This window comes from Arctopsyche grandis, chromosome 2 (genome assembly GCF_051622035.1).
Source record: "Arctopsyche grandis isolate Sample6627 chromosome 2, ASM5162203v2, whole genome shotgun sequence".
Classification (NCBI taxonomy): domain Eukaryota; kingdom Metazoa; phylum Arthropoda; class Insecta; order Trichoptera; family Hydropsychidae; genus Arctopsyche; species Arctopsyche grandis.
This window is the reverse complement of record NC_135356.1, coordinates 11,514,911-11,540,410: the sequence shown is the minus strand read 5'-3', so window position 1 is coordinate 11,540,410 and position 25,500 is coordinate 11,514,911. Positions and strand designations below refer to the sequence as shown.

Below are 25,500 nucleotides of genomic sequence, written 5' to 3'. Positions count from 1 at the left end.
AAATTTAATTCAGTCACATGATAAATCGTTTATTTATTTAATTATATCTGTGTATGTACGTATGTATCACCGATGAGGGTAATTTTTTTGAGCAAGATTCGTTTTGAACTAATAATTTTATAACAATGAAAATATGTACGCATGTACTTATACATATCTTGAACTATTTTTTTAAATAATCCAAACCTCAAAACACCAAAAAAGATTGTGAAAATGGTTGAAGAACTCTGTCTCCAGTTTTCTAACATTATGATCGATTCGAGAAGAATAGTCATTATGGAGCATTATCCAATTCCTTTCATCAAAACTATTACAAATTTTTTTAGATATTTAACTGGTGAGATTGTTGATCTTATATGTTACTGACAAATAGCTAAATAGTTCATTTATATTCTAGTTAAGACTAGATTTTTATTTTAAATCACCAACTTGTTAATAATATATAGATGATTCTCATTTGGACAAATAACCCTCATGATACATGAAATAGTGATTTTATTGTTTCATTATTTTTTCGTTCAATTACTTACTTTATAATGTAATAAAATTCATAAAACTTTATGACTTTTACGAAGATTTAAGATACAAAAAGTATTTGCATATTTGGCATTTATGGATCTTAGCGATCCAGATCCCCACAATTTTTTTATATTATTTCTATGTAAAATTTTTCATCATATACTCTTATGTGCTTCCTTTGGCATAATAGAGCATTCCAAATATTTTTGATAATTTTTATTTTGATATATTGTAATAATTTTCACACTGAATATTTGTAATAATCAATATGATGATGTATTTATAAAGAAATTATTGCAGAAGAGGATTTTGAAACTAGAAAAATGGGTATGATATATCTGGTAGATACAATATAAAATGTTAAAACAAATTAATTACATTAGGGAATGTTATGATTACTTATTCTTGTCATAATATCGTGACATTATTACAACCCAACTCACTGACGACCGTTTTACTACTACATATTTTTAAATTATTTGGTATACAAGGTGTGTTCATAATGTAACCGATCTTGTGGTGTAACGGGAGAAAGAACTAAATTCAGCTTTCAAAATAGCAAAAGCCTGCCTTGTAGTATTCTGTTTTGTCTTCTACAACCTGAAATATTTTTCTTTTTACTAGACTTTTCACTTTTAGTTTAGCAATGCCATTTTCACCAGATATTTTTGTACAATTTGCAACGTTTCAGTGTCGTGATGAAGACTCGGTCACCACTCTTCCACATGTCGGCCCAAATATTTAGTTAGAATTTCAGAAACAATAGTTTTTGAAATTCTGGGGTCTTCTTATATCTCTCGTATTGTGAAACAATTTATTGCAAATCATTTGTTAAATAGTACAATGTAGTCTTCAAGTTGTCTAAGTTTGCAAATTTGCAAAAATTTTGGTTTTATTACAATAGCGTCAATTTTATTTTGTACTTAAAAAGTATTAGATAGATATTTCTTGAATTCAATCCAGAAAAATCACTCACGGAACCTTTCAAACTTTTTGCAGAGCCTAGATTGAATAATGTCAGTCTAAACCATAATTCAATTTGTCTGATAAACCCTACCAATAGTTTCAGAATAAACAATGGTTAAATTAGATAGAAAATAAAAAAAATATATCCACAGATCGATCATATTCTGACACACTTTGTACGTTCAGTGCTGTATGTAAATTGACTTCATTAACATTCATTTGAAATTTTACTCAATATTTCAAATTTTGCATCACCAATATTCCTCACTTATGCACATGTCATATTATATTCAAATACATGTAATTTGTCATTTATAATTGTGTTTTATTTATCACATATTTTTATTGAATCCACATATGTGATGTTTGTATCTAACAGTAGATGTTTCAGAAGGATGATGATAGTGCGTCGCCGATACGAATCGCGCCACCCCACATCGCAACCCTGCTCCTCTCCATCCCCACTCCGATACCGAACTCGTGTTCACCAGCCCTCCTCGCGACCCAGCTCCTGTCCATTCTCACTCTCCTTGTGGTCCACTATCTGTTTCGATTTGTAACAAACGTAAATAAATATAAAATCAAATAACTTTTAATATACTAAAACTCCTTTCTATCGCAGGCACTGTGATAAATATACGTATCGCTAATTCGATATTGGGTTAGGATTCTTGTAAATCCCATCTGCCCAGTATATTTAAAGGTTCGGTGATCACATCCCAAATGTGAATCACTGCCAGGATAACAGCCGCTATGAAAATCGCGCGGATCTCCTGTCGCATAGGAAAATTGCCGTACAGAAAATTGAAATTGAAAACTGCCATACAGAAAACTGTAAAAAAAATATTGTTCAAAACTGCCCAATTCTCGTATAAAAAAAACATTTGCTGAGCAATATTTAGGCATTTTTATTTACGGCAATTTTCCTATGCGACAGGAGATCCGCACGAGCGATTTTCGTATCGGTGGTTATCCTGGTGGTTCGGTGATCACTAGTCAAATGTGAACCAGTCACAGGACAACCGGTCGCTCTAGATTGGTCACACGTGATCACCCGTCACATACAGGTAATCCTCGACTTGAGATGTTTTCACTTAAAGATACGCACTAAGATCGAAAAAAAAATCAAAGAATTATTATTTTTACTTCCCCGTAAAGCACAGTTACTGAGAATATATCATGTATTAGTATGGGTGATCCAACGATCGTCACTAACCCGGGGTGTTGTCGATTACATCAAACAGATTTTTTTATTCTTCAATTGTTTCTCTCGTCGAAATAAATCAAATAATTAAATCATCTCAAAGGTAAAATTTATCGGATAATGTGTGATTATTGATTTTATTTCGACAAAAGAAAAAAAAACCCTTTGGCAAATTACCGATTCTACTCGATGTCGATTTTTTGTCGACTCGATGTCGACGGCAGGATACATAGCACGAGTTTTAAGAAATAATAACAAGATTATTTTTCGCTCGTAAGCAGAGAAATTATAATATCTCTCTGGTTGTAAATGCGTATCGTTGTAATTCAAAACATTGTTGTAATTCAAAACATCAACGATGATCTAATTTTAGCTCAATCTCGCTCTTTAGCTTAATTTTGATTTTTTAATTTAATTTTTAATTCGATGTTTGGTATCCTACTTGTTTAAAAAGTTGGCCCAGAAGACGTCGTTGGTTTGGTCGTAAGCACCATTAAAGTGTCGGACGTTCCATGATCGATATTTTACATCGAGAAAATCTGCGACGATTTTTAATAACGTAATGGTCGTATAACGTGATGTTAGTTTTACTGTTCAATCGAAGTGAGAAACGTGAGCATCCGATTCCTATGGCGCCAACTCCGACACGGCTCATCCTTCATCTAGGTTGATCTTGTCATCTGACATTACCCGACCCGTATTGTAATCGTTTTACTTCATTTCAATGAATGTTCTTGACCTTTCAGAAAAGCGATAAGCTCGTGTCACAGAGTCACACCTCGCCCGTGACGTCAGTAGCGAGAAGTTCGTCTCAACGGCAGCAGCGAATAACGAGAGAACGGTGATACAATATTTTGATTACTATTTTGTTCCCACGTCAAATGTGTCAACCTGAGCTGATCAATTTGTTCGACTATCACACATCGATAAAATCCGCTCGATCTACGCATATTTTTGGTTATTCACTTTGACACTTGCCTACAAATGGAGGATTTGGTCATTCTAGTGACAAGCAATCTGTCAGATTTTGTATTGTAACAGAACGCTTTTGTTCACAATACAATTCAACCAGTTGGTGGATTCTTCGTATGCAGTTTTTTTTAATACCGAGTCTTACAAATGTCCATCTCAATTTCCACACTTATGTACATATGCGATTTACTTTATTCATGCGAATATGTATTATTTATACTAAATGCGAATATGTATTATTTATACTAAATGCGAGTATGTCTTTATATTTTCATTCTTTTAAGCGTTGATTGTATGTATGTAAAATTGTATTTCTCGTGCGACCTTGTGTGAAATTTGGCATTGCGAATGGAAATGGTTTATTTTGTATTGTGTACATATGTGTATCCTATTTAAATATAAATATTTTGTTGCAATACGCCAATGCGTATTGCAACAAAATAGAACTATAGCAATAATTGTGATTTTTGTATATCAAAACTTTTTTTTTTTGCAGCTTTGATTTCTAGAGTACGGAGTTGTGATAGTTTTTGGTTTCCGCTAAAACAAAGAAAGGAACAATCGGGTGAGATATGTTTTTCAGTATTTTTTTCTGATACGTATAACAAAAGTGTTATTTTAAATCACGAGTCAAAACAAATTTTTGCACTATTTATCGGCACTTTTTTTATATATTAAACAAATTTTTAAATATTTAAAATTTTCACTATCAGCAATTTGATACTATTTTTACAAGCCTATTATTATTTACAATTATTTCAGATATTGCTGAGAATTAAGTAAACGGCACAAAAGGATTTCAACGCCATGAATATGGAGGAATTGAATAACAACTATTTACAGCATATTCGCAAATTGTACAGCAGTATTTTGAAGTTCATGTTTCTCCCTGATTATCCTAAACCCGATCTTCCAGACATCTTCGGTTCTTCAGACTCGGAACCCGATCCTTCTGAAGGGGATTCTTCAGAACCGAGTTCTTCTAAAGGAGATTCTTCGGCACCCAATCCTTCTAAAGGGGATTCTTCAGAACCGAGTTCTTCTAAACTCAACTCATTGGCACCTGATTCTTCTAAACCCGATTCATCTGAGCCCAATGCACCTAAATATTCAGATAATTTACGTGTTACTTCTCCGGAAGCTCTTGACCGATTTTTTTTTAATATACACATTCGGAATGACCTTATTGAAAACTCAAGGCAGTGCAAGCTATGTGGTGTATGGTCTCACACAAAAACAAAATACTTGCGGCATTTGTTTTCTGAACACAAAGTCTTAGATTATGAGATGTACACAACCCATTTAGACCGTGACTATATAGTAGTGAAATTTCCATAAATAATGTGAACTTACATTACATTGAGTTGTTCCAATAAGATTATTATACATACATATACTTGTTAAAAATGATTATAACTTTGAATATATGTATATATATATATATATATATATATATATATATATATATATATATATATATATATATATATATATATATATATATAGTTTTAAAATTGTGTCCCCACCTTTAAAGTATTATTAGATAATAAGAAATATAATGTAACCATTGAAGTGTCACTCAAAATATATTTTTTCATTGAAAACAAGTGTATTTATTGAAAATGAATCATTATCCGTACTTGTACACGTCCATACATGAGGAGTTACACAAATAATATAGATTAATATGTATGTATGTACATAGTTGGAACAGTTATACTATAACATTCAATATACATACATATATTTGTACACACAACTAATTATATTGTTTCGATATTGTAGTTATGTATGTTCTTACGTATTTGTTCAGTTGATTGGCGATCTTTTCGATGACTGAATAAATTAATTTAGTTTTGAAAATTCGATATGGTTAGTATGGTTGAATTAAGTCAAACGTATGTACATATATGTTTGATTATGGATAGGCAAACTCTTATTATATGTACATACTTTTCGAGTTTACCTGAAAAGAGAAAAAGACAAAGATAAAAATATTGCTTTTCTTTTGATGATTCAGCTCACTGCAGACGTTTTACTTATACAATGTCACACACATTATCGTGTAATTATACAAATATTAAAAAGTTATTTAAAATCGAAAAAAGTCATTGAAATTTTACAAAACTTTACAGCTTTGGTTTACACATTATTCGAAGACATGATTTTTTATTTTATTTGTTTTGTTTCATTAAGCTCGGGCCTGTGGCCGTTCGCGAATGTAGAATTAGATCTATCCCAAAGAAAAACCCTAGGTCGCCTTAAATTTTCATCAGATACGAATCAACACATTACTGACAGCCTTCCTGATATTTATGTGTACTGGTGTTTTTTATTTGCTCATAATATAAAATTTAGCCTCCATAAATCAAAATTTGAAATGATCAAATGTGTTAGAGGGCCTTTAAACAATCGAAAAGTCAAAGATGCTGATGGAATGTGAACCAGCGGAGTCTCTCCTGGCGTCTCAAAATCGTAACAAAATATATATATTCATTGGTTCGGTGATTATTGCCCACAAAACGGAACACCTAGCAGCCGAAAAGTCTATCACAGTATCGATAACTATCATACTAACGAGAACTCGAGTGCCAAATATTCTGTATTCCCGATTTACATGGCAAAAATCGTATTTTGGGTTTTCGTATAAACGTATTAAAAATCGTAATAATCCAATTACCATACGTATTTATTAATGTAAAACACAAAAAAAAAAACACATGAAATAATTGATTTCAACATTGAATCATTCCATACAACATTCAATATTTTAAGAGACTTTTTGGGGACAGCGAAAATTATACTCCTGAAGAAAAATAAATACATAAGTTCAATATAGGTAATATGTTAATGTTATTAGTCCAAATATTTGAGACAAAAAATATTTAAATAATGTATTTGTCATAATAATTATTTATATATTCGAGCCCCACGTGGTCGAATTTTTTTCAAATACCTTTTAAATATATTTAATTTATTATTTATATTTACTTGTTTAATATGAAAAAAAAATGGTAAAAACTACCTACCTACATATAAACAATATAAAACACCGATAGAAAAATTAATCAATTAATTAAATACATTTTCAAAAGACGGTGGTCAATTCTCAGCCTATAGGAGACTTAAGTAGCGATCAGTATATATAGAAGTTTTTTCTTTTGTTATTGTATTATGTTTTGGCAGTGGTTTAGCTGTGACGTACATATGTACATATGTCGAATCGAAACGACTATTATAGTACGGCGAGTGTTATCTCATATAGACAGACAAACAGAATAGCGATATTATATATGGTTCGGTGATTATTACGCACAAAACGCTCGCTCAAAAGTCACTAAAATCTCTATAACGGAATATCTGACAGCCGAAAAGTCCATAATACTAACGAGAACTCGAGTGTCCAATATTCCGTATTCGCGATTTTCGTGGCAGATTGTCTTTTGGGCGATCGCAATATGCGTGATAATCTATTTACCATTATAAATATGACGATAGTTGTGTGTATTTTTCATTTAGTGTTACTCCCTAGATGGGGACACCCGGTGCGCTTCGCACCCCCCGCATCTGCTTTGTGACGCCATTGTCTATCTTTATTTATATGTTGTGTAACGCCCTATATAATATATATGAGTGGCATGCGGTGAAATTATCTCTCTTTTTGTCATACAGCCTTGTTTAATGTGCACGCGCAGAATGCGGGAGGAAAAGCCTGTTCCTCTTGTTCCCGTTGTATCCTGCTCGGGCAAATTAAGTGAGTATGTACGACGGGGGGAGAGACCCTTTTTTTAGCTTTCGATTTTCCGATATTTGAGTTTTCGGGCTTTTCACTTTCGGTCCCGTGAGGTAGACCTGTTATGTAGTACCGGGTTCGGTGATTACTGGTCACAAAGTCACAAAAATCTCTATAACGGAACATATGGCGGTCGAAAAGTCCATCATACTAACGATAACTATCATTGTACGATAGCTGCAGGAGCTGTAATGTGTGTATATGTATGGGTGACCAGTGGCTGTGTGTGTGTGTCGTCGCTCTGTGTGTGTTCAGCTCGCTCTGGAGCACGTGCTGGAACAGGGCGGGGTGGGGAATTAGACACGTCAAGTCGGTTTATCCTCGTTTATTAAGGAGTAGATGGCGAGCCGGGGAGTTTCTCGACGCCTCTCGCCTGTGCCCCTTTATGGCGGGGGCTGTGGATGAGTACGCTGGCTGCAGCTGGTCAGGCAAGGTAGACCAGCCACCAGCTACGCCAAGACCGTCCCGGCCGGCGGATGGCGGGCGTCAGAGTTTGACAGATGAGCGCGCCTCGTAAAATGAGCGCGCGCCCGTAAGAGTCCAAAACACGGCCATGTGGGTTTTTGGCTCGGACAATCATAGTAACGAAAACTTGAGTGCCAAATATTGTGTATTCGCGATTTTCATGGCAAAAATGTCTTTGTGACCACCCCAATGTGACGAATAGTCCAATTACCGTAGTACCGAGTACGTATCCAATCGAGTTCGGTGATTACTAGTCAAATGTGAACCTGTCACAGGACAACTGGTCGCTCTAGATCGGTCACTCGTCCGTCACGCTAAAACTGGTCACGATAAAACTAGTCACACGCTAAAACTGGTCACGAGAAAACTGGTCACACGCTAAAATTGGTCACGAGAAAACTGGTCACACGCTAAAATTGGTCACGAGAAAACTGGTCACACGGTGAATTAAGATTAAATTTTGATTTGACATTCGAACTGTCAAAGTGAAATGAACGCAAAAGCGATTGCCAACCTTCTCGGATGCGAGCGATGCGATCGTCAGATGGGCTGACAGATGCCCGCGAACTCCTCGCGAAGACCACAAACAACGGCCACGAGGGCCTTTGGCTCGAACATATGTCTAGTCGATAATAATAAAAATTTCGTAAATAAAAAGTATTTGAGAATATTTTTGTTTGTGTGACCAATTTTAAATTTTTGGGTGTGACCAGTTTTCTCGTGACCAGTTTCAGCGTGTGACCAGTTTTAGCGGGTGACCAGTTTTAGCGTGTGACTAGTTTTCTCGTGACCAGTTTTAGCGTGACGGATGATCACGAGTGACCGATCTAGAGCGACCAGTTGTCCTGTGACAGGTTCACATTTGACTAGTAGTCCCTTTACCATCCAATCGTCATTAACACTTTGGTGGACACGACTGCAATTGCAGTCATTTTTTTGTATGCTCGTGGGACACGACTGCAATTGCAGTCGTCACATAAAACTTGTTTATTGCGCCGGACTAGCCATATAATGCATAGGCGCCGTCCACACACACGGTATTTACCGGCGATATTTACGATATTTTCCATAACCAGTTCCTAAATAGCAACCACAGGTTGCAATATGGGAACTGGATACGCCGGTAAATACCGTGTGTGTGGACGGTGCCATAGAGGCGCGCGTGACAATTATGTAGTTTGTAAGCTTGTATAAACTTGCAACAATTACGTCCCCCCACAAACACACACTTTTGTCACTTGTTGTCATTTTGATTTCGATGTGCGTGCGTGCGTGATTTCATGCGTGCGTACATCCGTCCGGCCGTGCGTGTGTTTGCGCGTGCGTGCGTCCATCCGTGCGTGTGTGCGTGTGTACGTGTGTACGTGCGTGCGTGCATCCGTGCGTGCGTGCGTGCGTGATACGATTTCGATGTGTGTGTGTACATGCATGCGTGCGATTTTGATTTCGATGTGTGGGTGTGAGTGCGTGCGTGCGTGTGATTTCAATGTGTGTGTGTGTGCGTGCGATTTTGATTTCGATGTGTGTGTGCGTGCGTGCGTGCGTGCGTGCGTGTGTCCGTGTGTGCGTACGGTGTTACGCGCACAAAATTTCAATCGCGACAGCTGGCTCACGGGCATTACCGAATGTGCCGATACTGGTGGTATCAGTATTTGACCGAAAACAAACCTTTGGAACTACCGGTACTACAAACTAAACAAATGCTTTTGAAAATCCGCAGATTTGTCAAAATAACTGTTTTGAGCTGTTGTCGCGTGAGTGAAATTTCGTGCGCGTAACACCGTTTGTCGCGAAACCGTGAGCCAGTTGTCGCGAAACCGTTTGTAACGGACCGTCCACTTGTTTTTTTTATATATGTATGTACATATACATGTTTACTGCGCCCGACAAGTCTGTGCTTACAGGCGCGAGTGAAAAGTAAGTTGGTATGCCTACACATCACAACAGTGTATTTCATTTGTTTTTCACAATAGTGTTTTTCAGTTGTTTTCCACGACAATACATACGATTTTTTGTATAAATTAGATAGTTAGAACAACTGCTTTTGATTATTATTACTTTTACTACTAGTTGATGTTTATAATATGTATGTATGTACAGTCGATGTATCGCAAAAATCAAATTATTCATCAAAATTAATTTATCTTATTTAGAAATTAGAAATTAAAATTACGAAGTTGTACGCCCCCCACTTCCCATGCTGAAATCAAACATCAAATCAAATATGATATGACCACGATCACCAAGCACGACCATTCGCAACGGCGACCGGCGGCCTTCTGGCGAAGTAGAAGCGACTATAAGCGATATACGATAATTGTGGGTTTTAGTGATGTTTTATCTATGTTTTAAATGTTCATGAAATGCATCGATAATTGGTGTCCCACGCGCTAGGCGCAAGTAATTTTGAAGTGTCCACGAAAGCGTTAATTGTAATAATGCCCAGGTTGGTAGCACTACGTACGTTGGAGAATCCCGAGTGTGGCAACATTGTTCACAGGTGATGTTCGGTTTTCGCGAGTAGCTGTCACCGACTATTCTCGCCTGATTGGCGGTCTATCAACTCACGTAAGTACCATCATTCCACCAGTTCTACCTTTCGTTTCGTTTCGAAATTTTACCTCAACTCCACAAAACATGGCCCCAACCGATCGATTCGCTCATCGCTCTTTGAGGTTATGTCGACGGCTTATCGAGTGACATAATCTGTCGCTACGTTCCATCAGTCATCATTGTTATCAAAGCTTCATTTGAATACGCGAACCTCTCATTTGCACACTGGTAATACGTTCGAACTAAAAATAAACACTTGGTTGGAATTTCGCCATACGCGAATTGAAATCAATGTGAATCTTCAAAGTACCTTACACTGTAACAGAATGTTTACTATTTAGTTAGCTTGGTCAATACTGATTAGAGGTATAAAAAATAATTAATATATTTCGAATACGGTTGTTCTTATGGATGTTTATTCAACCATCTTTCCCCTACTTTATTTCAGTATTAACGTGTCAGAAGATTTGCCCCTCACAAGAGACATGTTTCTTGGGGGTGATTTTGATTGCGGCATTTTCGTCCTAACCTCTAAATACTGTTTTGTATATCTTTTCTTTTTTCTGTATATCTTTCTCGTTCGCTCAATGCTGAGCGTCGTGGTCATTGATATCATCTGAAATCCAGTGGACAATTCGCCTCCACTCCTTCCGGTTCTGTGCCAAGTTGAAAGTTAATTTGATCTGATCATCTTACGGGAGACCGTCCTCTTTAGTGATCCGGTGACTACAGCTTTTCTAGACTCCACATTCTTCCTTATGTTGTGAAGAGTCTCTCTGACGCTGCCAGCTCTTTGGAGATGGAGATGTTTGTGCGCCTTGCAATCTATAGAATGCACAGCGTCCGCTTCCGACACCACATTTCGAAATCAGTTAACATGTTCCTTTCTATTTTTAACCGTCCATGTCTCGACTTCGTACAATGCAACAGGGATCACCAGAGATCGCACCAAACAGAATTCCTTTATCTCAATATCAGTTGTTCTATATCTATATCTTTGTCAGACTGATCATCGCCGTTTTCACCATTGCAATTCTTCTGCAGATTTCCGATTGCCTTCCGATCCTTCTCTTGAGATCAAGGCACCTAGGTAGATTGATTCATTGATTTCCTCATAGTCTTTTAAGGCATTGGACTATATGAGAGATTCGAATCTGTCAACCCAAGTATATTAAGAGTCGTATGCCTCATCACTGAGGATAGTGACTATGATGTCTAGTTAACTATTTGCTTTCATTCGTTTCTGGATTCGGTCAGACGAAGATTTGCCACTATGGAAGAGCCCATCGCTGTACATATCTGGTCACTCTAGCGTGCTGAGGATCTACTCCTGCCTCTTCTGCCCTCCACACCACCAACCACAACCAATTTTTCCAGACTGTCTTCACCTCTTCGTGCAATATGGCCGAAGAATTGTAATACACGTCTCGGGAAAATTGTATAAATACACATTTGTGCGCCTGTCGGTTCAAGGCATGCGCAACTGCCACATCTCGAAGGCGTTAATTCTCCGTCTATCCGCCACCTTTATAGTCCACATCTCGACTCCATAAAAGCAGACAGAAAAAAGAGACGTAACGAGACGGATTTTGAAGGCGGTTGTAATGCTTCTGTTCTTCCAAATCTTCGTTGGCTGTGACATTGCCGATTTTGCTAAGATTACCCGTTGCCATGTTGGACATGAGTGATCCCAGATAGAAAAAATTATCCACCACTTCTATACCGTCAAACCAAATGCTTACTCTCTATTTCTATTCTACGAAGGAGTTCAACCATTTCATCCTCATTGCTGGCCATTAACGCTGTGTCGTCCGCGAATCTTATATTAGAAATCTTTTCTCATTACATATTCCCCATATATATGTATTAAAAAAATCAATAGATAGTAAGTATCCCTATCAGATGCCTTTTTGCACTCGAAATGTTTCCAAAAGAAACTCGTCTATTCCTATGTACTGTTGCCGCATTCTGTACATATATACAAATATAGCAGGAAGGCCTAACGGGTAAACCCCAATGCGCCTTCCTGGTCAATTACAAACAAAGCAGCATTTTTATTACACAAGTCGTTGAATCACGAGACATTGAAAACTCGAAATTAATGAGACATCTATGAATTTGAACATAAATTTTTATTGCACATTAATCACAGTGTATATGATCATATAGTGGTGACATAATAAGTAGTAAGGTTTTTAGCAGGAAAATCAGAAAAATTGGCAAACTCTGATAGGAAACGTTCGACCTGGAGTCACAAATATCCAAGTCTGACCAGCAGCATTACAGAAAGTACTCAAAATAAATTATTTTTAATCGAGGTCGATCGGGATCGAACCTGACATCCTCTTGGCGCTAAGCAAAAGCCCAACCACCGAGCCATACTGCTGGCTATTTATGTTCAAATGTATTTTTTTTTATGTATAATTGATGAGTATATTATTTTGTTTTTTTTTGTGTTATATTTTTTGACCATTGTGGCGCTTTAGGAATTCCTGTTATGCCACAATGGTCTGTTTAGAATAAAATAAATAAATAAATATGTAGATTATAAATGAGTGTTATTGTTTTGGGATATCCATCTCCTCTAAGACCTTCCGTAGACAGTTCCAATTGATACAATCGAAAGCTTTTGTTTAATATATAAACCAGTGTTACGGGAACCTTAAGATCAAGAATTTCTTTGATTATTTGTCATACATTTAAAATTTGTTCTTGCATGCCTCTCTCTGCCTTTAGTTTGCTCTTCCGGAATTTGCCAGTCAAGGTACTGTTTCAGTCTTGCCTTCAGTGTATAGAGCAATACTTTACTCTGCTCGTGAGACTATTCTGTAATTTCCATATTTTTTCGTTGATTTTAAGGGTAATATGAATTGGAATAAACATAGATATAAGAAACTACTCTATTTTACTTTGGAGTACCTTTCACATTCCATTTTCAACGATAGAAGGCAGGATTTGTGACAACTTTTGTCATGATAAATGAACATTTATATCCATAATTTAATTGTATATATTAAAAAGAAATTATATGATACTATTTATATGTAATTATATTGTTTTCAGCTACACCACGATGCTGTCTGTAGTACGCGGTGCTCTGCGTCTTCGCTATTGGGTTCTCGGTGGAGCCGTCGGCGGTGGTGTCACACTCAAAAAGGTAAATATCTTCCAGGCTGAGCATTCACAATCTGTGAAATTCTAATTAATTGTCATATTTGTTTTGTAGAAATACTCGGAATGGCAGGAGAATCTTCCCGATCTTAGTTGGCTCGACGATGTGCTCCCCGATGCTGAAAAATTGAATAAGTTTACCGGAACACTCATATCGATGAGAGATAACATCAGTAATATTGAAATTGGTAATGTTTATTTTTTCCATTTCAGTTTTTTTTTTTTAATGAAAATATCAATGCTGACAAAATTTTTGGATTTTAGATTCCAGATTGAAAGCTCTCAGTCAAAACAAATATTACGAAGTGAAGCAGTGGTTTGGCGAGAGATGGGAAAATGCAATCGAAGCTGCGGAGAAGAGAAATGCTGAAAGTAATATACTTTGATTTTTTTTTCATTCTGTCGCTTATTAAATTTGAAAAAAAGGAAACATCGGCTAGTTTTGCACTCGCATTCTATTGATTTAAAAACCCCCATATAGACTCGCTTAATTGTTTTTGCTAGTTTTATGTGAAATATGCAGTGCTTTTTTTTATATTTCTTATGCGATACATGGTATACATTTTATTGAATGATGTTGATGATTTTTGTTTCCCACTATTATAGTTTTGAGCTGTATAAATGTATACAGTAATGGTTACGTTTGTCCTTTATTTAATCTATAAATTTCATCGAACTAAATTTTTTTATTTCGTTACATAGAAATTCCCACGTCCACTCCTTGTATTCCTTCAAAAGAAACAAACTTTTCATTTAATGTGTTGTATTATATTTTAAGCGTTATTTTTTTTTTCTCCTTAGGTGTAACACATGAAGGGATAGAGTTAATTTCAAAAGTCTATTCAGGTAAACACATTTTTAAAGTAATAAAATGCGGAAAAAATCATTCAAAAAATGTAGTCCATGGTAGATTAAACGTTCACATGAAACTGATCAGTACATTTTTTTCTTTCTTTAGTACATTTTTTTTATTCATTCACGAAACAAGGAATACAAAATCGTCAATGTATACGAAAACATTGTTCTAACTTTGTCAAAACTAACTAATTAATGTTTTTCATTCTTAATACTTCCTACTATCAAATCAGTATAAAATGATATTTGATTATTGAATATTTCTTCTTTAATTTAAACAGATGTCAAGGATAATATTTCCAATTCAAGCACAGTGTATGCAAAAGTCCATGATATTTCCAATGGTAAGCTATCTATCGATCAATGTCGTATATGTATCTGTAATTTTAATACATATTAAAACTGAACCGTATTTTCTCTGCAAAAATTATAGAATATCCTCAGCCGTCCAATTCTATGTACGAAGAAATGATGCAAATGCAAGCCAGCTACCAGCGCAAGTTAGACGAGCTAGAATCCGAGAATAGAGAATTGAGAAAACAAAATTTACTTCTACGCGGCGGTAGAGATGTAGCTGCTTTAAAGAAAACAAAGGTATTTATACAAACTTAACAAATACATATACAACAATGCGTAAAAATGAATTAATGTTGGAGTTTAAAATTTCAGAAATCCTTAATCGAAATGTATTCGGAAGTTTTGGACGAGTTGGCTGGCTATGGTGGTGGCTTGGGCAGCACCGATCAACTTCCTCGGGTAGTTGTAGTCGGAGATCAGAGTGCCGGCAAGACGAGCGTCTTAGAAATGGTAGCACAGGCTCGCATCTTCCCAAGAGGTGCTGGCGAAATGATGACTCGGTAATCAATATGCAAACTTGACTCACTACTGAATTTTTATATTTACTTAACAAATGTTATGACAGCGTTATTATATTTCAGTGCTCCAGTCAAGGTGACACTGTCTGAAGGTCCGTATCATGTGGCTCAATTCCGCGATTCGACGAGAGAATTCGACCTAACCAAAGAGTCTGATCTATCAGAACTTAGAAGGTACGATAATAACGTATTGTATAAATCTGATGTGCAGGATGCATGTAAATTTTTAATTTAATTTTATAGGGAAGTAGAGCTGAGGATGCGGAATAGTGTACGTAACGGTAGGACTGTATCCCATGACGTTATTTCCATGTCTGTAAGAGGGCCTGGTTTGCACAGAATGGTACTCGTCGATTTGCCAGGAATCATTTCCGTTAGTGGGATTTAAGTTATTTTTTTATGTACAATTTACATATTTAGGTTGAATTTTTAAGTATTGAACATCTTTTCAGACTCAAACCGTAGATATGGCATCGGACACTAAAGACTCAATTAAAAAGATAACGCAAGATTATATGAACAATCCGAATGCTATTATTCTGTGTATACAAGTATGAGCGTTAAGGTTTTTGTATTATTTGTATTGTATGTATGTATGTGTTGTGATTATAAATGATTGTATTTCTTTTTAAAAGGATGGTTCTGTTGACGCGGAAAGGAGCAATGTAACTGATCTCGTATCCCAGTGCGATCCTTCTGGCAAAAGAACCATATTTGTCCTCACCAAAGTCGATATGGCCGAGGAAAACTTGACCGATCCTAATAGGGTAATTATTTATGTCGTTTTGCGTACGTAGATTATATGTATTTCAAGTACGAATTGTTAATTTATTGTTGTGGTTGATTGTTGCAGATTCGTAAGATACTTTCTGGGAAGTTGTTCCCAATGAAAGCCCTCGGATACTTTGCTGTTGTGACAGGTCGTGGTCATAAAGACGATTCCATTAAAACTATCAAAGAGCACGAAGAGAAATTTTTCCGCAATTCTAAACTTTTCAAGTAATCTTTTGTTTTATTTTTAGTGATGTAATAAAATGTTCTTTTCCTCTATTGCTTTCGATGCGATTATATAAATATATATTATTAAACTAGCAATTTATGTCACATTTCTTTATTGTATTCATAATGATTTAACATACACAAAGATTCCGTTATGTTTCAATTTTTATAATCTTTGTGTAGTTAAACTATTAAAATACAATATTTTCGTGTCAATTGTTGGTTACTGCGATTTTAAATAAGATTTGCGTGCGTTGTTATCCGTTTTATTTTCATGTAACTTGTAAAATACTTGGCCAATGTAAGCTTTGTCAACGTCTATTGCAACTGGGTATTTTTTGTTTGTTTACAGAGATGGTTTGATCATGTCTAGTCAATTGACAACGAGAAATCTATCATTGGCCGTCGCCGATTGCTTCTGGAAAATGGTACTCGCTTCCGTTGAACAGCAAGCTGACGCTTTCAAAGCGATGAGATTTAATTTGGAGACCGAATGGAAAAACAACTATCCAAGGTAGTGGCGCCTTTTATTTATTTACTAGTGTTGAGAACGTTCCTGGCAACCTCTCGGTGGTTAGCATTGATGCAACCATCAAGCTGTGCTTATTTTCCACGTTGAATTAAATTCGCCGTTTTAATTATTCTAGAACAAGGGAACTCGATCGTGACGAGTTATTCGAGCGTGCTCGTGGTGAAATTTTAGACGAGAGCGTCAACTTGTCGATGGTAGCTCCCAGCATATGGGAGACGAGGCTTTTAGACTCGCTGTGGCAAAAAACAAGGACGCACGTCTTCGAAAATATTTATTTGCCGGCCGCCATGTCTCCGAATTCCGGTAAGTTTCCACAATACTAGTTATTTCATTTAATGTTTAGATATTTATTTGTATTGAATATTCTTCCAGGTACATTCAACACTACTGTTGATATTAAGTTGAAGCAGTGGGCCGAGGAGAGCCTTCCCGAAATGTCTGTGAATTGCGGCTGGGAGACGGTTCAATTAGAATTCCAAGAGTTCATTAGAAAAGCTCAACTTTCACCAAACCACGATGACGTTTTCGATAATTTAAAAGGAGCCGTCGTAGAAGAGGCCGTGCGAAGGTACACTAGCAAAAAAATCATATTAAATGATAATATTTTGAGTTTTTAATGTTTCATTTTATGTTAGGCACAAATGGGAAGATAAAGCTTCGGAGATGGTGCGTGTATTGCAACTGAATGCTCTTCAGGATCGTGCTTTGAGTAGCAAACGACACTGGGACGAAGCGATTCAATTCCTGGAACAATCCGTCAACGAGTCTTTGAAATGCACTGAGGAAAATCTCAAAGAAATGACTGGACCGTCTTTCAAAGAAAGGTTTGCATGTTTCGATATGCATATAAAAATGCTTGCGATATACAGCTTTATTTGATACTATTTTTTTAAATTTTTCAGGTGGTTCTATTGGCAGAATACCAGCGATGAACAGGAGAGACGTAAAGCTGTAATATCTCAACTCGAAGACACGCTGAAGCACGACTATTCAAGGAACAATGCAAAACATCCACCCACACTCTCATATGAAGAATTAGCCGCCATTAGGAAAACGTTACAAAATAAGAATTTAGACGTAGACTCTGATTACATTCGTGATACATGGCATCAAGTTTATAGGAGGTAAGCAATGATGCAAATACTTCGACAGTGTTTTCAATTTGATTTAATTCAATTTATTATTATTTTTAGACATTTCCTCAAAAGGGCACTTTCCCGAGCATACGACTGTAGAAAAGGTTATTACTTGTACGTTCAAAGCGGAATGGATATAGAGGTTATTGATTATTTTATTAGTATATTGATTATAATAATATGTTGTTTTATTTATTAAAATTGTTTTTATTATAATTCGTTTTTTAGATGGACTGTAGTGATGTTATCCTCTTTTGGAGAATCAGAAAGATGATGAAGATGACGGCAAATGCGCTCAGACAACAGATTACTAACAGAGAAGGTGTGTGTTTCACTTATTGTTTCATATAATTAAGACTTATCGTTTATCTAATCGGCTGTGTTGTGAAATTGTAGCTCGTCGTTTAGATAAGGAATTGAAAGACATCTTAGAAGAATATTCTCAAGATGGCGATAGGAAAAAGCAACTGTTGACCGGTCGAAGAGTCGTCCTCGCTGAAGATTTAAGTATGTCTAAAATTTTTCATTAGCTCGTTTATCGTATTACGATTTGTCTGTACTATTTTATTTTATTGTCTGTCTGTACTATTTTATTGTCATTTCAGAAAAAGTGCGACACATTCAAGAAAAGCTCGAAGAGTTCATACTTTCGATTAACAAAGAAAAGTGAAGACTATAAATACTAATCTGTACATATTTAAGATTTATTTTTAAGATTATTTTCTCTACTTTATCGAAGATGTGTATTTTAAATGCAAAGATTGATAGGTTTCCTTTGATTGTGGTATTTATTTAGTCTTAAGTGAGGTCACGAACATTGCGCTTCTTTTGTTACTTTATATTAATTTAATTTAATACTCTGTACTTTATTTTTGTAAATATGTATACGCGATTTAACGTTATTAAGAGGAATTGTTATGATTTGACTTTGAGTATGATAGACTGCTGCATAGGATTATTCAAATTTAGCAAACATGGAGAAGGCATTTATTTAATTTTTAAATTGGTTTGTTGTATATAATGTAAAAATAATATAGATATCTAGTGTTTTCCCTGTTGACATTCAAAATTTATTTTAAAAATTGATATAATCATACATTAGTTGAATTTTTGCTGAATAATTTGGTATTTTGATTTTTTTCTATCCCAAAATTAGAAAACTTAATTGTAAGTAACAGTACAAGTTAATCTATAGTATGTTGAAAAACCAAACGTTGTCAAACTCATCTCTGAAATCAATATAAACACGCTCATCTCTTTTTTTATATACACACAAACAACCTAGAATTTTTCCTTGTTTATTGAATATTCACTCGAATTTGTTCAAAATTCTTAGTTCTAAAGACTTCACCGACTCGTATGATTTATAAATTTTGCATTGCAATATAATCACGCTTTTCTCGTGTAATTTTTGCGAGTACGCATAGTACTATGTTTCGTTTATATTTCTGTTAAATTTGTCATTCGATTCGTACGTAAGATTGCTTCTTTTTATGCGAAATATAAAATGTTGTACTTGCTATGTATTTATTAAATGTATTATTTTTTTATAGTCAATAAAAAAAATATCTTCAACAATGCTTAAGCCTTTTTATCTCTACACGTTAACATTTATGTATATGTGAATGTATGTATACGGGGGGGGGGGGGGCTATTCTCAAGGGATGTTTTGCCAAATGGAAGCAAGGTATAATCACAATCAACCATGATTATAGCTTGCAGACTGTGATCCACAAGTTCAAATGCGAATATTGTCAAAATGTAAATGAGAACAAAGTGCAGACTAACTATCAGATTTAACTGGCCGGGCAAAATGAATATTAGATTTCCCCAATACGTCATATGTTTATATTATGATTGCAGTCGATCACGACGTTTCAACGGCTCAAATGTGGAATAAAACTACATACATTCTGTATGGATCGGTTCAATCGTTATTTATATATGTATATAAAAAAATCAATGTCTGTTTGTTTGTCACGTATGCGTTCCTATACCATTCAACCGATTGCGATGACACTAACAGGAGTTATTGTGTGTTTGTAGGGTTGTCAGATTTCATGCAAGTCAAAGCGGGATACCCCCCCGTCAATAAAAATCAGATCAAATAATTTTTAATTTATATTGAATAATTTAATTATATTAATTACTTAAATAGGAACAAAAGCAGTCATAAATTAAATTTAAAAACAATTGACAATATAATATAAACCAACGAATAGGAACAAAAGCAACCATAAACATCTAAATTAAATAAAATACAAATAATACAAACAAAAAAATACAATTTTTTTAAAAGTAGGTTTCTAAAATTTATATTTTTCTTTAGATTTGGCCTTTTGCAATAGTATTTTTTGTTTAATTAGATAAATATTTTAAATCTATAGGCAATAATTTAACCAGTAGCGTGGTCTAGTGGTGAATGTTGAATTATCTCGTACTTGATGTTACGAGTCTCGTTATTGGCCAGACCTTGATTTGTCAAGGTCGATCGTTTCTTATCAGAATTTGCCAATTTTTCTGATTTTCATTGAAACGATTCCTGTAAAATTGGCGTTTACTTCCCAATTTTCTGTTGCGAACCTTTAGTTATTGTTATATCTTAGGTTTCGCCATATTGCTCACCATACATAGATGTCTCTGTGGTTGTTTATCGAATATAAAATTCGTATTGTTACATGAAAGTTATTTATCGTACTAATACGATATTTGTAATATCTGACGATAGATGTCAGATATTGTTTAGATTTACATGTATCTATGTAATAATTATGTGGACCAGGAAGGTGCTTTTGGGGTTTACCTGTTAAGCCTTCCTGGTATATTTGTATATATGTATGTATGTAAAAAAAAAAAAAAAATCATAGTTTTCAATGCATTTTAGAATACTTTCAATTTTCTATTGTTCAATTGTCTATTTCTTTCATCTGTCATCGACTTTTTGTTCACTATTTTTTTTTAATTCCGAGTTAAAAACGTAGGAATTTAAAAAGTAGTAAACCGGGACATTTGAGCGTCCCGAGAGGTTTGTTCGGGACACCGGGACACGAGACTTAAAACTGGTGACAATCCCGATTAATCTGGACGGCTGACAACCCTATGTGTATTAGGGTTTCTGACCCGGGTCGACCCGGGACAGACATTCCCGGGAATTCTTATCTCGAATCCCGGGAATTCGATTTAAAAAATCTTGAAAATATACAACATTTTCACGACTGCACATAGGGAAATAATAAATCAAATACACAAAGAATCGTAAAATATTCTCAAAAGTTTGTTGTTTAGCAGTAAGTACAGCGCATTCCTCGAACGTGGAAGTTTTATGAGCGTTTGTTCTGTGCGTTTGGACAAGATCGTTTTTTATTAATTCTATTTTTGGAAAATCTCAATACCGAAGGACTTGACCTTACCGATGAATTTTTCTCAGAATTGAAAACTAAAATCGAAGAAAGAAGAAGCCTAAAACTGATTTTTTAACACAAATTTTAAATAATTCTAATATTATACAAAACAAAACATTCTTCAAATGTTGTAATAAAAGCGAATTCCTACGGTGAAACTATTATGAAGCGAGTATATCCTTCTTGTATTGACGATTCCACAATGGAAGAAACTGTTTTAGATTCGGATGAAGATGAAACAATTGTGTGTTTGACGATGAATGAAGAATTAAATAAGGAGTTATCAAAGACAAATATACAAAATAACGTAAATAAAAATAATCTCGACTTTAAAAAAGAAATTAAAATATACAAAACCGATAATTTATAAAAAACTTCGACCGAAACTGAGAGTTGTTTCCATTGCTGGAAATTTTTGTACCAAATCTAAAAATAGGCTTTCGAATTCTCATTTAAATATTTTAGTATTCTTAAGAAGCTACTTTAAATAAGTTTACTTTTATAATTACATTTTTTCCAGTTAATAGATATATTATGTATTGTTTACTTTTTTATATTTTGTGCGTAAATAAATATGTTTTTTATTAATGAAAAATATATTAAATAAAAAAAATGTTTTTTTACATGTGTCCCGGGATCCCGGGAATCCCGGGAACGAAACCGGGCTCCGTCCCGTGTCCCGGGAATTGAAAAAGTCCGGGAAATCAGAAACCCTAATGTGTATGCCAACAATGGTTTCTGTAAAAAAAATCCCCCAAAAACGGGAACGGAAATGAGTGGCATTGCAACGCAATAATTTCAAATGTGTCCTTGTCGCCACCTGCGTTGTTAGGGTAAATAATCAAACAATTGAATAATTGCAAATGTGTTCGCTGCCTTTTTTTTCGTTTTTCTAGCGTTAAATTATCATTACTGTAATTTAATTTGATTATTAAGTATTAATTTGAAACTGAAGCATTCACTTATCGAAACACACCGAGAAACGGTAATGGGAATTGCTTGCGTTATGCGTTCAGCTAGTATTCATATAATTAAACGACATAAATATAATGTAAGGTAATTTATAGGCGTGCGCGCTCACGTATTACGGTTCGGTGATGATTGGTCACAAAGCGCTCGCCCAAAATCTATAACGGAACCTCGGAAAACGGAACGGAACATCTGGCAGCCGAAAAGTCCATCATACTAACGAGAACTTGAGTGCCAAATATTCCGCATTCGCGATTTTCATGGCAAATTGTGATAGGCGATCGTGATGTGACTAATAATGCAATTACCGCGCATTACAAGCTCGTCGATCCAACCCGTTCACCATTTCGAAATGAAGAATGAACGTGTTTGTGTGCCTTCGTGGATGTGTGTACGCTCCCGTGCATGCTCAGGCGCATCTGACGCTGACGTCACCCGTCACTCGGCGCTCAATATCAGGAGTTGGTTGTTCGTTGACGCGTCCGCCACATATCCACAAACATACATACATCTCGTCCGTCTTTATATATGTTTATTATTTTATTTTCTGGTAGTATGTATGAGAACCTTCCAAGAAGAACTATCCTGAGTTACATTGTACTAATGTAGTGGTTAATGTAGTGGCACCTAGTGCACCGCGAAAAAAATGGTAAAAACAAAAATCCACGAAATAGTGAAAATAGGATTCGCTCGTTTCATAAATGAAAACAAAATAGTGAATCAATATATATGTATGCTGCAAAGAACTTACCGAGCGTACGACAGGACAAGATGTTTTTGATTCTATTTCTTCATATTTAGAACAATTTAAAATATCATGGGAGTTATGCGTAGGAATTTCTACGAATGGTGCTCCGTTAATGGTAGGGTTATTTAAAGGATTTATTACCCTTGCAAAGACAAGAAACCCTAATATTTTATCTACGCACTGTTCTTTACATAGAGAATCTCTAGTTTCGAAAAAAGCAACACTAAAACCTGTACTAGACCAAGTTGTAAATATGGTAAATTTCATCACACTGAAACCTTTAAAAACACGCATTTAAAAAAAAAACTTACGAATGTAAGGATGTTTGAGAAAAAGTACGAATGTTTGCTTTTTCACACTTAAGTCGGGTGGTTATCTAGGGGTAATATTGTAAAAAGGTTTTTGAGCTATTTTTCCTATTAATAAAAAAATTAAATTAAAATTGTAAAATAGAAAATGATCAGTAGCTATTAAAATAGATATAAGATGTATTGTGAACATAATTTCGTAATAATAAAAAGCATTTAAAAATCAAAACTTATGAACGAATTGTTAATCTTTTTCCGAAATGCCTTGGTATGGATGATTTCGTAAAATTTATTTTATTTTATTTTCATTACAATCAATCTACATATGTACGTACACTCGTCATTACAGATTGCTCTAATGCGACGAGTGTACAATAACACGAAATTATAGACGAAATTATAGAGACATCTATAGATTTCAGATTTCTGTGCATAATTTCTACAATTTTCAGGAATCGTTTCAACAATGATCAGATAAAATTGGCAAACTCTGATAGAGAAACGATCGATTTGGAGTCACAAAACCCCCAAATCTAACCAGCAGCTTTTTCGTGAATCGAACCAGCGATCGCAGTGGTGCTAAATATATACGCTACCATTAAGCCAAACTGCTGGCTTTAAAATGTCTTTAGAATGATGATTGGTGTGCTAAAATGGCATATTTAGCAGATATTTTTAATTATTTAAATAACGTTAATACGAGCGTTCAAGGAAAAAACGAAAAATGTTGACATCCACTGACAAATTGACAGGATTTCGAAAAAAAAAACTCCGGAAAAATCAAATAATAGAGAAAAATAAAGTAGATATGTTTCCTTCACTTGCGAAGTTGCGATGTTTCCTACACTTAAAGGAAAAATTGCCGAGGGAATAATTTAACTTTATTGAAAGAAAATAAATAGTGCATATTATTTTCCTTCCTTAAATATAGAAATCTAGTTGTTTTACCCGGCTTCGCTCAGTATTTGTATTAAAAAAAGCTTAAACATGGCAAATCTAATAATATATATTCATTGGTTTTTTTAATAAATTTATTTGAATCGAAAAAAAAAAATCGAATCGTTGTCATAGAAATATTGATTTGTTTTCGTTGTTACCGACCAACATTACATACATACTTACAAAGTCTCTTTCGAATTGATACATTGAGTTGTGTATTATCGTACCCAGAAGAAAAAGAATTGGTCTCCTTGTGGAGTTCACAATGTGGACAGATCCGTACCCTAAAAATTCAATTTTCCGAAATGACTATGGAGGAATTTTGAATTTATGTTCAAGAGGAATATCCAGTTTTCTACATGAGGCACTACAAATTCTGTTGCAGTTTTCATCATCATATTTGGGTGAGCTCGGTTTCTCAACAATAACTAATATAAAAACTAAAAAACGAGAATTTAGACGAAGAATTGAGGGTAGCAATGTTTGTATATCAAATATTCCACCTAATATTTTTGAAATCTGCAACATCCGACAAGCTCACATTATCACATTAGTTGATTTTTACATCAAATAAATTCCATTTTGTTAAGAGAAATTTTAGTTACAGTTTTTCCGTATCATCATCATCATCATCATTTACAGCCATTCGCCATCCACTGCTGGATGAAGGCCTCTCCAACACGCTTCCACTCGTCTCTGTTTTGCGCAACACTCATCCATCTCATTCCGCACATTTTCCTAATTTCGTTCACCCATCTTCCTTGCGGTCTTCCTTTTACTCTTTTGCCTTCTCTCGGGTACCATTCAAGCACTTCTTTTGTCCACCTTTCGTCCATCCTCCTAGCTACGTGACCCGCCCATTGCCATTTCAATCTCTTCACTCTATCCACTATGTCCACTACCCTTGTCATATTTCTCACCAACGTGTTCCGCTTCCTGTCTTTCCTCGTTATGCCAAGCATACAGCGTTCCATACTTCTTTGAGTGCATTAGATTTTATTTTGCATCTTGGCGTTCAGTGTCCAAGTTTCACATCCATACGTCATCACTGGCAAAACGCATTGATCAAAGATCCTTTTCTTCAGGCAGAGTGGC

General features: G+C 35.2%; 1 protein-coding gene across 2 annotated transcripts; it reads left to right on the top strand.

The window, feature by feature from the left end:
* The first annotated feature begins 10,387 nt into the window (after positions 1 to 10,387).
* Opa1 (Opa1 mitochondrial dynamin like GTPase) lies at positions 10,388 to 19,621 on the top strand. Of its 2 annotated transcripts, XM_077445287.1 has the most exons (22): positions 10,390 to 10,487; positions 13,536 to 13,629; positions 13,699 to 13,831; positions 13,908 to 14,015; positions 14,445 to 14,489; positions 14,780 to 14,842; positions 14,932 to 15,092; positions 15,168 to 15,355; positions 15,437 to 15,547; positions 15,617 to 15,746; positions 15,826 to 15,924; positions 16,009 to 16,140; positions 16,227 to 16,372; positions 16,725 to 16,886; positions 17,020 to 17,207; positions 17,277 to 17,472; positions 17,540 to 17,728; positions 17,807 to 18,028; positions 18,098 to 18,182; positions 18,269 to 18,362; positions 18,437 to 18,547; positions 18,646 to 19,620. In XM_077445287.1, exons 2-22 carry the CDS (start codon positions 13,546 to 13,548, stop codon positions 18,708 to 18,710), a joined length of 2,712 nt encoding a protein of 903 aa, XP_077301413.1. In that variant the 5' UTR covers positions 10,390 to 10,487; positions 13,536 to 13,545; the 3' UTR covers positions 18,711 to 19,620. The 2 variants fall into 2 exon arrangements, with proteins under 2 accessions (XP_077301417.1, XP_077301413.1); XM_077445291.1 differs by lacking the exon at positions 14,445 to 14,489 and having other exon boundaries at positions 10,388 to 10,487; positions 18,646 to 19,621.
* The last annotated feature ends 5,879 nt before the right edge of the window (positions 19,622 to 25,500 follow it).

What these genes read in the sequence shown, in the direction of transcription:
- Opa1 (XM_077445287.1), top strand. Translation starts at nt 13,546, where the DNA reads ATGCTGTCTGTAGTACGCGGTGCTCTGCGTCTTCGCTATTGGGTTCTC. An exon ending in CATCAGTAATATTGAAATTG is followed by an intron (nt 13,832 to 13,907) that starts GTAATGTTTATT and finishes TTTGGATTTTAG; the next exon opens with ATTCCAGATTGAAAGCTCTC. An exon ending in GCTGGCGAAATGATGACTCG is followed by an intron (nt 15,356 to 15,436) that starts GTAATCAATATG and finishes ATTATATTTCAG; the next exon opens with TGCTCCAGTCAAGGTGACAC.